We start from the raw sequence: 12,887 nt of genomic DNA on the forward strand, positions 1-12,887 counted from the left end.
TTTGTTTGTTTCACTAATGTCTCTAGAGTTTGAACTCACTCCAAAGCTAATCACCATCACTCTCTCACTCTCTCTACCACACACTCCCCACGTACACACACATGCCAGCCCTGCTAGAGATCGCCGCACACACCAACGCACAAGTATAAACTTCAGACCACTTACGTAGGCTACTGCGAAAGCTCTGCATGGAGCCTCCGCACACCCATAAATCAAGCTTTAAGCACCACAAGCTCAGTTCCATCTGGATCCAATTATATTTAAGAGAAGGCAGACATCTCTATGGCTGATATCTCCAACACTGGGCAGCTCACACCAAAACAATCTAGATTGATAAATAACACTACAGGTAAAATATTTTTGATTTTCTTCCTCTGTTTCTGTTCTTCCTCAACTCTTCATTCTTTCCACTGTTAGGTCTGCTGATGGTGACGATGAGGAGGAGGTGGTACACATGGGCAATGCCATCATGTCCTTCTACTCTGCCCTCATTGACCTGTTGGGACGTTGCGCCCCAGAGATGCATGTACGTTTGATTGAAACTGTGAATTTATTTGTTGTTTTTTCTCTGACAGATTTACCCTATTTTCACTTCCTTTTCTCTTCTTCAGCTTATCAACAAGGGGAAAGGTGAAGCTCTGCGTATTCGTGCCATCCTGCGCTCTCTGGTGCCGACTGAAGACCTCGTGGGAATTATCAGCATACCTCTCAAAATGCCCATCCCCAACAAAGGTACTCTACAGGATGTTCACTCTAATAACACAGGGCAGCATACTGCACACCTTTATACTTCCACCAGAGGATGCATCCCATCCATTTGCATGCTACTACAAGATGCCACGTGTAGCTCACGTAAAGATACAATGCTTTTAGGAAAATTTGCACATTCAGTGCAAGGCAGAAGGTTATTGATTACATTTCACTGCTCATGCCTTTTTAATCAGCACAACGCTTTACTGCACACTCCCATTGCTCTGGGTAAGCCAGATAATTTCTATAGCGAGCTGTCTTGCTCTATTGATTGATCTGCATAAGCATGGCAAGACTCGCCTATTAAATTTGCTGCCTAGAACACCGCCACACAAGCTCTGTCCGCAGGCCAAGATTGAAGACAGCGAGCTGTGGCTCCAGCACCAGAAAACTCTCATCTGCATGCTGCTGCATGCGCCCTAATGAATACACATTGCTTTCCTTATCAGAAAGGACTTGTCATTATGCACTGTGGTCTGTTCTTTGGGTATTTCATTGCTCCACACCTATACAGTTTACTCTATATGTTGTGCCTTTCTTTTCCTGTCTCAATCTCTTTCAGATGGCTCGGTGACTGAGCCGGACATGTCAGCCTGCTTCTGTCCAGATCACAAGTCCCCCATGGTGCTGTTTCTGGACAGGGTGTACGGTATCGAGGACCAGAGCTTTCTGCTTCACCTGCTCGAAGTGGGCTTCCTTCCTGACCTGAGGGCTGCTACCTCTCTGGATACGGTGGGTAAAACTGACAACAGTGCGGGAGAGAAGTAATGAATGGCCAGCCTCTGTGAGGAGCTCCTCATTAAGCATTGGTTCATTATTATTATTATTTATTATTATTATTATTATTATTATTATTATTATTATAGGTTATTTACTCTTATTTATCAACAAAAAGGTTATGGAGTTTAAAATATATGGCTTGGTCGGCATGGGGGTGCAGTGGTCAGCACTGTCACGTCACAGCGTAAGGGTTCTGGGTTAGAACCTTCCGTGTGGCGTTTGCATGTTCTCCCCAAGTCAGCGTGCATTTTCTCCGGGTCTTTTCGTCTTCCTCCCACAGTCCCACAGGGTAGGTTAGGTAAATAAGGTTAAGTGTTTACTCTAAATTGCCCATAGGTGGGATTGTGATTGTGAATGGTTGTCTGTCTCTATAGCCCATTTCACACAGCTTGTTCAAGACAGGAATGTTGCACCGTTATTCCACCTCGCCCTTCTGTTTAAAAGGTACTGGAATGGAATGGGCCGTTAAGCTGGCAGCGGGGGTAGTAACAGAGCTGAGTTGACGTCTATGTAAAAGGTGCAGCAGGAATGGTGGGACTACGCGTACAAACTCGTACCACACTGAAGCTGTTGTGTTACACGTCACGCCTCTTTTGCTTCCGGAATGCCGTCATGCTATCTGAAATGGCAAACTGGGGAGCATTATGTCGGCGTTGTTTGGTTCAGTGTAAAAAATCAAAGACTGCTTAATTTACCATAGTACTGTGGAATCTCTGTGTTAAAAAGGCTTATGTGTCAGCCTTGTGACTCACTGGTGACCTGTCCAGGGTGTACCCCGCCTCTCACCAAATGTCAGCTAGTATTGGCTCCAGCCCCCCACCACCCAGTAAACGAAGCAGTTACAGTAGGGTGACCATATTTTGATTTCCAAAAAAAGAGGACACTCGGCCCGGCCTCGAGACAAATTCCGACAGGCTTCTCAGAGGTTAATGAACATGCTTTATTATGCCTCAATGGTGTAAAAATAACTTCTGTAATAAAATAAAATAGAATCTGTAACTTTAGCAGGAAACGCTTCGGCATTTTGTGTGTAATGCTGCTCCGCTGTCTGCTCTGGTCCCTGTATATGGGCGTGTCGCAGAGCAGCCCACAAGGCTACGTACTAAGTACACGCTTAATGGTCCCATGAAAAACCAGACATTTTCATGAATTTATAAAAAACCCCGGACAGTAGGTAAAAAGTGGACATGTCCAGGCAAAAGAGGACGTTTGGTCACCCTAACTTACAGATACTGGATGAATGGATGAAAGTAGATGGCTTGCTCAAATCTAAACTGTCAAATCTATAGGGTGCGGACTTTGGGCTGAAATTAATCCATCATAACATAATATGTCAAAAAGTTTATAAAAAAGCACAGCAGCACACAAGTAAGTGAAAGTCATTTTGAGCACCTAGCCTGCAATGAAGTCAGCTATTTTGTGAGTCCCATTGTGTGTATAAGATGTGTACAATGCACTAGTTTGTTTGAGTTAGGGCCTAGACAGCAAGGAGCAAGTATTTCTTATATATAGCTCTGAAGGTTTCTGCCCCGTTCAACAGTTTTAATGTGGCAGAAGCTAAGAATATCCTCTGTAACATCACATCAGGCAAAACACAGTGCTGTTCACACTGACAGATACTCCTGCTAATTTAATCAATACAGCATGTGTCACTGTTTGACATCTGGGAACCTTTTAAGTGGTGTTTGTGGTTGTAATATTACTCTTTAGCTTAGCTTGCTAACACGTTTTGCAAGATTATTTACAAGACCACTTTATAGTGCTCATTTAAACCCTAGTCTTTGAAAATGGTCATCAAATACACTCTTTCATTTTAAAGCAAGACTAAGTAACTTTTGTTAACTACTAGACTGTTATAGAATAACTTAGGAGCAAGTTGACTTCTGGATACGTGAAGGTTCAGGAGACTTTGATGACTTATACAAAAGCATTTATTGAACTCGATCGATGAGAAATTTAGGCAGACAGTACAGTTTAACCACAATGTGTTATCGTGTAGTGCCGTCCCAACTCTGAGGTCCCTTTGTGTTCCCAGATGCATACAGTATATCTCTCGCTGAAGCTGTCAAGTTTGTTATGCCAAGATATTGATGGCGCCAAAACGAAAGATGCTGCTCACCTAGTTGAGTCTGTCTCTCTCTGGGATGTATGCTAAAGTGTGTCAGGACCCTTTACCCTGTTTCCACCAACCTCCTAAAGGAGGAACAAACATTCCCTTATCATGCAGCTGCCTAGACTCCCTCAATCTGTAGAGACGTAAACATGTATTCATTGATGAACAGGTTTGGTTATTAGAGTCTGGCCGAATATTCTCATCCCCTGACCTAGGAATGACCTGATGTTGTCTAAGCTTTCCCTTTTTCTCATCTTACCACAACGTGGTGTTTCTGGAAATTCCACCACATGAACAATTGTGAATGCTCACACATAGTTTAAGAGTAGCAAGAAGAGAAAAGTAGTGGCCTGACTCAGAAATGTCTCTGAAATATTTATCTAAAGTTTGCTAACTTTAGCCACCATACCACCACTGGTCATACCAGACTTAGTACGGCTGTAGCAGCAAAACCGCTAGCGACATAAAATCTTTCTTTTCTCAGAGGAAGAATGTGTTATTTTTTTCTTTTTGAAATGACATAGTCTCACTTTAAATGAAGGAATGTCCCCACTGTCACGTGTTGTATGACCTGTCACCCATTCTTTCCACAGGAGGGTCTGTGTACCACTGAGACAGCCCTGGCCATGAACCGCTTCATCGGCTCAGCCATGCTACCCCTCCTCACCCGCTGCGCCCCTCTCTTTGCCGGCACCGAGCACTACGCCACCCTCATCGATTCCACTCTGCACACCATCTACCGCCTTTCCAAGGGCCGTTCACTCACCAAGGCCCAGAGAGACGCAATAGAGGAGTGCCTGCTGGCTGTCTGCAAGTGAGGAACATTTGAAACTCTCTATAAGTAGAGTTAAAGTGATGGTTCGGAGTAATTTCACCCTAGGGTCCTTTGCACCATGACCTCGAGCCAAACACCCCCCCAGAAGCTTTTTTCACCTGGGTCAAACATTGGGAGAGTTAGCGTAGAGTAGCGTTATCAGCTGAATAGCTTATTAGCGCAGGGGCTAATGGACCCACGTTTGTATCTCGTAAATGACCCCACTAATAATGCCCGAAATGATACCAAACTTCTACACTAGTACAAATAGGTTATGCACTCATAAAACGATGGATTGGAAAGTTTGTAAGTACACTAGAAGTTTATGAACACTTGCCTGCTCTCTTCTGCTCTCTGTTGCTGCTGCTGCTGCTGCTGCTACCTGCAGTTAAAGGAGTGCTTAGGGCCATCTACAAATTACTACACCGAAAAGAGATACAACAAAAATATTTATTAATTTAATGATTAAACAAGGTAATGTCTCCAAACTTACCTCAGTTATTACTTGTGCTACTGCTAGTTATACTACAGAACTTAGTTAAAAAAAAGTTAAATTAAAAAATATTTTTGTTGCATCTTTTTCGGTGTTGTAATTTGTAGATGGCCCTAAGCACTCGTCTCACAGCAGCAACAACAACAGCAGAGAGCAGAAGCCAGCAGGCAAGTGTTATTTACATACACTTCTGGTGTACTTAAAAACTTTCCAATCCATCGTTTTATGAGTACATAACCTATTTGTACTACAGTAGACGTTTGGTATCATTTCGGGCATTATTAGTGGGGTTGTTTACTAGATACAAATGTGAGTCCATTAGCCCCTGCGCTAAGCTATTCAGCGGCTAACGCTACTCTACGCTAACTCGCACAATGTTAGACCCAGGTGAAAAAAGCTTCTGCGGGGGTGTTTGGCTCGAGGTCATGGTGCAAAGGACCCTAGGGTGAAATTACTCCGAACCATCACTTTAAACGTTTTCTCTAGGTTTTGTTACTAGTGATAATACACCAAGCACTTGTTGTATCTCAGCTGGAAGGAATAGCAAAGAGCAATAGTACATTTTATCTGCTTTCTAACGAAACTCAATTATGGCTCAGGGCTTGGTTTCCCTAAATATCCCTCTAAATCAGCATCACGAAAGTGGTCCGAGTCCAAAGATGTTCTGGTTTAAGGCAGCTCAGGGCAGCAGCAGCACTCTTATCTCTCTCCCACTTTATTCTGCAGGCACCTTCGTCCCTCTATGTTGCAGCAGCTCTTGCACCGCCTCGTCTTTGATGTGCCCTTGCTGACCGATTACTGCAAGATGCCTCTCAGAGTGGGCAACAATTTCTTCACTTTTCTCACTCTTTTTAAATCCGTTTGACATCCTATATCTTGCCATTTGTCTTTTTTTGCATGTTGGATTGCTTGCATGCCTCAGTTTTAGTTGCTTCCTGTCAGCCTTTTCTTTACTGTACTTTTCTACATCATAAATCTTTGTTTTGTCTGTGTGGTTGCTGCTTGATTACTACCTCTGTTTGTTAGATTGTCAGCTTGGTGGGGAAGTACCAACAGTTAAATACCAACTCTATTGCAGGTGTACCTTTAAAGGTCCCTTGGCATGAAAATTTCACTTGATGAGGTTTTTTTAACATTTATATGCGTTCCCCCAGCCTGCCTATGGTCCCCCTATAGTCCCCCAAGTGGTCCCCCTTGCTCCTTATGAGGTCATAAGGAGCAAGGTTACCTCCCCTTTCTCTGCTTTGCCCGCCCAGAGAATTTGGCCCACCTATGAGAGAGAGAGACATCATGGCTTTCAAATGAGCAAAGTGGCAGTTGGTCAAGGCCACACCCCCACCCTCTCTCCTCCTCAATAGCAGAAATGGCACATACTAAGGAAAGCTCATGTCATGGGACCTTTTTAATGTACTAATATTACTCAAGTACACCTCTGTCTCTCAGACACACACACACACACACGCACACACACACACACACACACACACACACACACACACACAGGTGCACATTTCTAACACACCCACGGTATTAATCATCTGGTGTGGGCACCTGCAGGAGGGTAAACAAGAGGATAAGGTTTTGGACTGTGTGATTACAGGCTTGTTGGCTCCACTGCTCCACCCAATCCGTCTGGAACACACAAGAGAAATACTGAAGATGTAATAGGTTATGACTAGCCTGTGAACTGGTTCACACACTTGTTCTATACATTCACATGCATGTTTGGATTTCTTTGTGCTGTGTGTTGGATAACTGATTTCCTTTTTGGCGTGCTGTTAGCTATACATGCATGGTCCAGTGCCAGTGTGTTGTGAGCATTTGCACAGGCTGCATACTTGTTGCCTGTCATTGAAAACACAGTTAAGTGTCCTGTTTACTAAATTCTGTTCGTTTATAACTCTGCTTGCCTTGACCCTTGCCCTATGTGTGTCCTCTAGCTGCTCACCAACCACTACGAGCAGAACTGGAAGTACTACTGCCTCCCATTGGGCTGGGGCAGCTATGGCACAGCATCCGAGGATGAACTACTGCTCACCAAGAAAATCTTCTGGGGAGTATTTGATTCTCTGTCACAGAGGGTGAGGGGGTCACTCAAGTTTTTAATTTTAATTTAATTTTTTTATTTTAAGGTTTGCAATTTCATTGTGACTTCATCATTTCCTGAGCAGTAGTCATTAACATGTATTTGGCAAAAGGCTAACATCTACTTCTTGTTAAAAGTGATAAACCGTTAAATACAAGTCACCTAATTCATCAGTGTTGATTAACATGTATGTATGCGAGGGATTCATTGCCACAAATATCTTGAGGTCTGCCCGTGATGCAGATGGCTGGACTCAGCACATCTCTCAACAGTTAATGCCCACTCATGAAAGGAGGCTGTGCAAAAGGCCAACCTGAAAACATCAATATCTGGACAGCCATCATTGATCCAAAGCCTCTAGCACGCTAGAAGCTCAGCTTTTAGAATATTTCTTCATTAACATCTCTCCTCCTGCTCCTGGTCCCACTGCTCTGTTACACTTTCACTCGTGTGGCTTTATAACTTTATTTAAGTTCCACCTTAAATGAACAACAAAGTACATATATTTAAATTCAAATAAGAATACAATTTGCACAACTGTACTTCAATTTTTAAAGCTAAGTTTTGCATTGCAGAAATATGACGCAGAGCTATTCAAGATGGCCATGCCTTGCCTCAGTGCCATAGCTGGAGCTTTGCCACCGGACTACGTGGACGCCTCCATTAGTACCACTGTGGAGAAGCCTGTTTCTGTAGATGCTCAGGGCAACTTTGACCCCAAACCCATCAGTACTGCTAAGTAAGCCGTGTTGGAGCCAGACATTAATAGGAAATGTGTTATTATATCAAACCTGTGATGACATGCACAGTACATGACAGTGACAAGCATTTGCATAGAAAGGTTGCCTAATTGTCACACTTTTTTTTTTTTCTTCTTTCTAGCATTGCTCTTCCAGAGAAGCTTGAGCACTTTGCCAATAAATACGCAGAGCACTCCCATGAGAAATGGTCAGCAGAGAAGGTAAGGCCAAAGAAAAGAGCTTTCGTCTGGGGAAAAACCGGTATTAAACTACACAGTATTTCACTTGGAACAAGTCATGAGTGTTGTAAGGGCTAAAAAAATGCCTCTCCCTGAAGAAATACTGCATGCAAAATCAGCAGAAATGCAGTCATTTAAACGTAAAAAAACGATTCAGATCAAAATTTTATATTATATTTCCAATATCACAGCATTGTTTCCTTTGGCGAGGCATCATTTTTGTTACTGCTGAAAGGGATCCTCTGGGCATGCTGACAATAATTGTGCTTGTGTGGAAGGCCCCTGCTCTCTTTTGCGCCAACAGCTTAGCCTGCATTGTTGCATCTGTCAAAAAAGTACTAACTGCTGAGCACAGCGAGAACTGAATGTACCATGACTCTTAATGTGTTATGCGTACTTAATCTCTTACCCGCTCTTTCAAATAATAAATCATGTCCTTAAGGGACTGTAAAGGCAATGAAGATTGCTATCACCCTTGTACATCCCTCTGTGCTTGTGCTTCAGGTGCTGCTGGGATGGAAATATGGAGACTGTGTGGATGAGAAGGCCAAGATTCACCCTCAGCTCAGAATTTACAAAGCCCTGACAGAGAAGGTAAAGAATGTTGAATGTGAGATTTGTGAACATTGAAGGGCTAACCTAAAGATTGAGGCTTCGGGGTTTACCGTAGTCCTTGTTCCCCATTTCTGTCTCTGTGCTTCAGGAGAAAGAGATTTACAGATGGCCAATTAGAGAGTCCATGAAGAGTATGCTGGCAATGGGCTGGAGCATTGACAGGACTAAGGATGGAGAAAGCATGTCTCAACAGAGGGAGAATGAGAAAATGCGAAAGATCTCTCAAGCTTCACAGGTACAGTGCAAAAAAACAGAGACAAACACTACATGATCAAATGTGCTTGTCCTCCGTAAACGTTTTGTGAAAGGTTTAAAATGAACCAAAGCTAAGGTTTGCTGGAGACGAATGGTCAAAAAACAATTTCTCCACAAAATTGTCTATCTCTGGTATGAGGTGTGATGAAAAACTCATAATCAAATATTTGTAATGCCTAAAAAAAAAATCTTAATCCTTCTATGAGACAATATTTTGATTTCTGTATATTTTCTCTTAAACAAGCAGGTTCATAAATGCTAATCATCTAAGCTAGTGCAGATTTTGAACCGGCTTGGATTAATTATATAATATAGTGGATATTACGACAATATAAATATTTATCATGCAATTGAATTGTCGATGTTTAGCTAGCTAAATCTTTCAGCAGTTTTTCCTTACTTTAAGCTAACTATTTTATGTTTTTTTTTAACCATTTCTTTCTGACTATTTCAACTGTTTATTTACTATATTTTAGCTTATGTTAACTATTTCAACTGTTTATTTCTTTTGGCTAACTATTTCAACTGTTTATCCATTATTTTTTTGAAAACAATTTCAACATATTTTTCCTTACTTTAAGCTAACTATTCTAACTTCTCTGCTTGCTAACTAGTTTTCATACATCTTAATTGTAGCGTGTGGCGTTATGTGGTGCGTTGCATCTGACTGAGATTGATGACCAATTTTTAACCCTATTTGGCTGTTATTTGTCCCATGGCATGAAAATTTCACTTTATGAGGTTTTTTTTAACATTAATATGAGTTACCCCAGCCTGCCTATGGTCCCCCAGTGACTAGAAATGGTGATAGGTGTAAACCGAGCCCTGGGTATCCTGCTCTGCCTTTGAGAAAATGAAAGCTCACCTCCCCTTTCTCTGCTTTGCCCGCCCAGAGAATTTGGCCCACCCATGAGAGAGAGACATCATGGCTTGAAAACGAGTAAAGTGGCAGTTGGTCAAGGCCACATACCCCACCCTCCACCTTGTCCCCCCCTCTCTCCTCCTCAATAGCTACGACACAGAAATGGCACATCCTAAGGAAAGTTAATTGTGGGACTGAATTTCGGGAAAGAGACTTCAGATACAGTATTAGGGGACCACTAAGGTCTATATAAAAGCATCCAAAGAGCACCATGTCATGGGACCTTTAACACAAACATGGATGTTTTCTTTTTACTTATCATCATTTCTGTTTTTAGTTGATTTTGGAAAACACTGGTCTTAGATTAGATAGACTTTATTGATCCCAAATCAGGAAATTTCAGTGCTATAGCAGCAAAATATCAGACACATAGCACACATACATAATATACAAGACATAATACATAGGATAGAATACAAGAACAAATATTCAAAAAATAAGGATAAAAAATACAAAGGAAAGAATGTACAAACATATATACAAATTGAGAATAAAAATTTACAACTACTTAAATAGTATTTATAAAGATGTAAGTAAAACCTATGTTTGTGCAAGTTGCACTTACTGCAGTATTGTGATGTATATGAAAGATAATTAATCACGTTGTTCTAAATCATCTTTTCTGAAGCCAAAATGCTTCCAGACGATGGACATTGCGTTTTTTGCGGCACAAGTTGCTCAGTTGACTCGGAATCTGTTTGTCTTATCCTCCATTATGCTTTCCATGCGGCTGACTGGTCCGGGCGAAGTCACGTGACTTCACTCGCAGTAGAATTGTTTTTAAGGAGGAAGTAGACCCATCAACAGGAATAGATTATCGAAATTATCGTTAAATTTGACCATAACAGCTTCAGATTTTCAATGTCGATACATTTTCGATTAATCGTCCAGCCCTATATATGAGTCTTATCTAACACTCAGTGATGAAGTGTTAAAAAGTTTTATTGCCTGTGGTAGGAATGATTTCTTGTAGCAGTCAGTGCGACATGGTCTAGGCTTACTCAGTCACATTTTCTTACTTTTAGGACAGTACCACTTGTCAGCAGTTACTGTATGCAGTTGTAAACATTCAGATCAGATCGTTATTTACTGTGGACGCAAAGCTGATTCTGTTGCTGATCTCCCTGCATAATAGACTGAAGTTAATAAAAAAATTATAATTTTAACATAATGCTAAATCTTGTGTTTTCAAAGTGTTGATTAATAACCAATAACACACCGTCTCACTGTAAATCTGCATCTTTTTGAACATTCCCAGGCAAATGGCTTCAATCCGAGCCCCATAGACACAAGCAACGTGGTTCTGTCAAGAGAATTGCAGGTGAGTGACCTCCCATTTGTTTTGTCATGCTTTTTTTCTTCTTTTTTACATCAAACGATCTCTCAGTCTGAATACAAGATGAAAAGCAATATTTCCTGAATGTGAATGAGTAACGTGGGCGGGACATGCTCCTCAGTGAGATGTGCTGATTGTCTCTCTTGTCTTCGGTCCAAGGGGATGGTGGAGGTGCTGGCTGAAAATTACCATAACATCTGGGCCAAGAAGAAAAAGTGCGACCTTGGAAGTAGAGGTGATTTGCTGATGAACTCAATTATTACAAGGAGATACTTGCAAAACAGAGACAGTATGCCTGTGTGGGTGGATCTAAGGTGCCACTTGCTTGTTGCAGTGTTAATATGTGCCTATGAGCATATGTGTGTGTCTGCCTCACCGGTCTTGACTAAATAGGTTCAGCTGAGTGGTACATCCACTTTATGTCACCTACGCCTTCACACAGACAAACAGTAGAGAGCGGTGGCTGATCAAGTCTTACTTAGTCTCACATTGCCAGACCTTTTTTCACAGCGCTTCGGAGGAGGGTCTGGCAAGTCCACACAGCATTCCGGGATGAAATAAAAACATGCTCTGGTTTATTGGCATTTCTTTAAACCAATCACAATCGTCTTGGCCGGTGCTTAGCGCTGGACGGAGCCAACAGTGCCTCTGCAAAATAGCCTCGGGAAGGAACTTGTTTTGGTGGAACGTGTGTACGTTCAAAGGTTGTTTTAGTCGTGCAACAGAAAACTCAGATTGAACAGTCTAGCTAGCTGTCTGGATTTACCCTGCAGAGATCCGAAGAGCAGTTAACCATAGTTCTCATAAATCAATCGGAGTTTAAAATTACAACACAAAGAAAGCGGAAGATAACGGACATCCGTTAGAGTGACATCCGGTGGAATTTCCAGCGGCACCGGAGCAATCCCGGAAGTAGAACGTCGTGGATATAGACTTTGTCTTACTTAACACTGGGTTGTCTGTGGTTTCAGGTGGGGGAACACACCCTCTGTTGGTGCCCTATGACACGCTGACGGCCAAGGAGAAGGCCCGTGATCGGGAGAAGGCCCAGGACCTTTTCCGCTTCCTGCAGATCAATGGCTATAGCATCACGAGGTCAACAATTTCAGAATGGCTTTTATATATTATCACGTTGATGTCTTGCAGAAACTTTACACTACTTAATAACCTTTCCATTTGATAGTTAAAAGTGTTGATTTATAGCTAATATCATATTGTGTTGCAGGGGTTTGAAGGATTTAGAGCAGGATTCCTCTTCCATGGAGAAGAGGTTCGCTTACAAGTTTCTCAAGAAGCTGCTCAAGTATGTCGACTCAGCTCAGGAGTTCATCGCCCACCTGGGTATGGTAATATTACATAGGACCTGACTACAAGAGACTTGAAGTAGTCTTGTTAATTAATATTAAATCTGTTATTTACGCTCTCAATCCAGAGGCCATGGCTGCCAGTGGCAAAACAGACAGGTCTCCTCACGAACAAGAAATCAAGTTTTTTGCCAAAGTAAGGATGTGATATAAACACAGCTGCTGTCCATGTGATAACCCTTTTAAATTCAATTACTGTCAACTTTATGTGATCTTTTCATTATCGATGTCCTCCTTCAGGTTCTCCTTCCTCTCATCGACCAGTACTTCAAGAACCACTCTCTCTACTTCCTCTCCTCCCCTAGTAAGAACCTGAGCAGCAGCGGTTACGCCTCCAACAAGGAGAAGGAGATGGTCACCAGGTACGAAACATTCAGTTA

At 42.1% G+C, this 12,887-nt stretch overlaps 1 protein-coding gene across 1 annotated transcript in view; it reads left to right on the forward strand.

Annotated features, from left to right (window-relative positions):
- Positions 1-12,887, forward strand: part of LOC114547290 (ryanodine receptor 3) — a 112,936-nt gene that overhangs the window by 70,651 nt on the left and 29,398 nt on the right. Inside the window, exons 45-60 of the mRNA XM_028566573.1 lie at positions 418-526; positions 612-732; positions 1,313-1,482; positions 4,237-4,457; positions 5,677-5,767; positions 6,891-7,031; positions 7,612-7,775; positions 7,919-7,997; positions 8,520-8,609; positions 8,719-8,865; positions 11,066-11,128; positions 11,303-11,378; positions 12,115-12,238; positions 12,369-12,484; positions 12,576-12,643; positions 12,748-12,869. Of these exons, the coding sequence (XP_028422374.1) occupies positions 418-526; positions 612-732; positions 1,313-1,482; positions 4,237-4,457; positions 5,677-5,767; positions 6,891-7,031; positions 7,612-7,775; positions 7,919-7,997; positions 8,520-8,609; positions 8,719-8,865; positions 11,066-11,128; positions 11,303-11,378; positions 12,115-12,238; positions 12,369-12,484; positions 12,576-12,643; positions 12,748-12,869 (1,902 nt within the window). The remainder of the gene's footprint in view (positions 1-417; positions 527-611; positions 733-1,312; positions 1,483-4,236; positions 4,458-5,676; positions 5,768-6,890; positions 7,032-7,611; positions 7,776-7,918; positions 7,998-8,519; positions 8,610-8,718; positions 8,866-11,065; positions 11,129-11,302; positions 11,379-12,114; positions 12,239-12,368; positions 12,485-12,575; positions 12,644-12,747; positions 12,870-12,887) is intronic.

This window comes from Perca flavescens, chromosome 20 (assembly GCF_004354835.1).
Source record: "Perca flavescens isolate YP-PL-M2 chromosome 20, PFLA_1.0, whole genome shotgun sequence".
Lineage (NCBI taxonomy): Eukaryota > Metazoa > Chordata > Actinopteri > Perciformes > Percidae > Perca > Perca flavescens.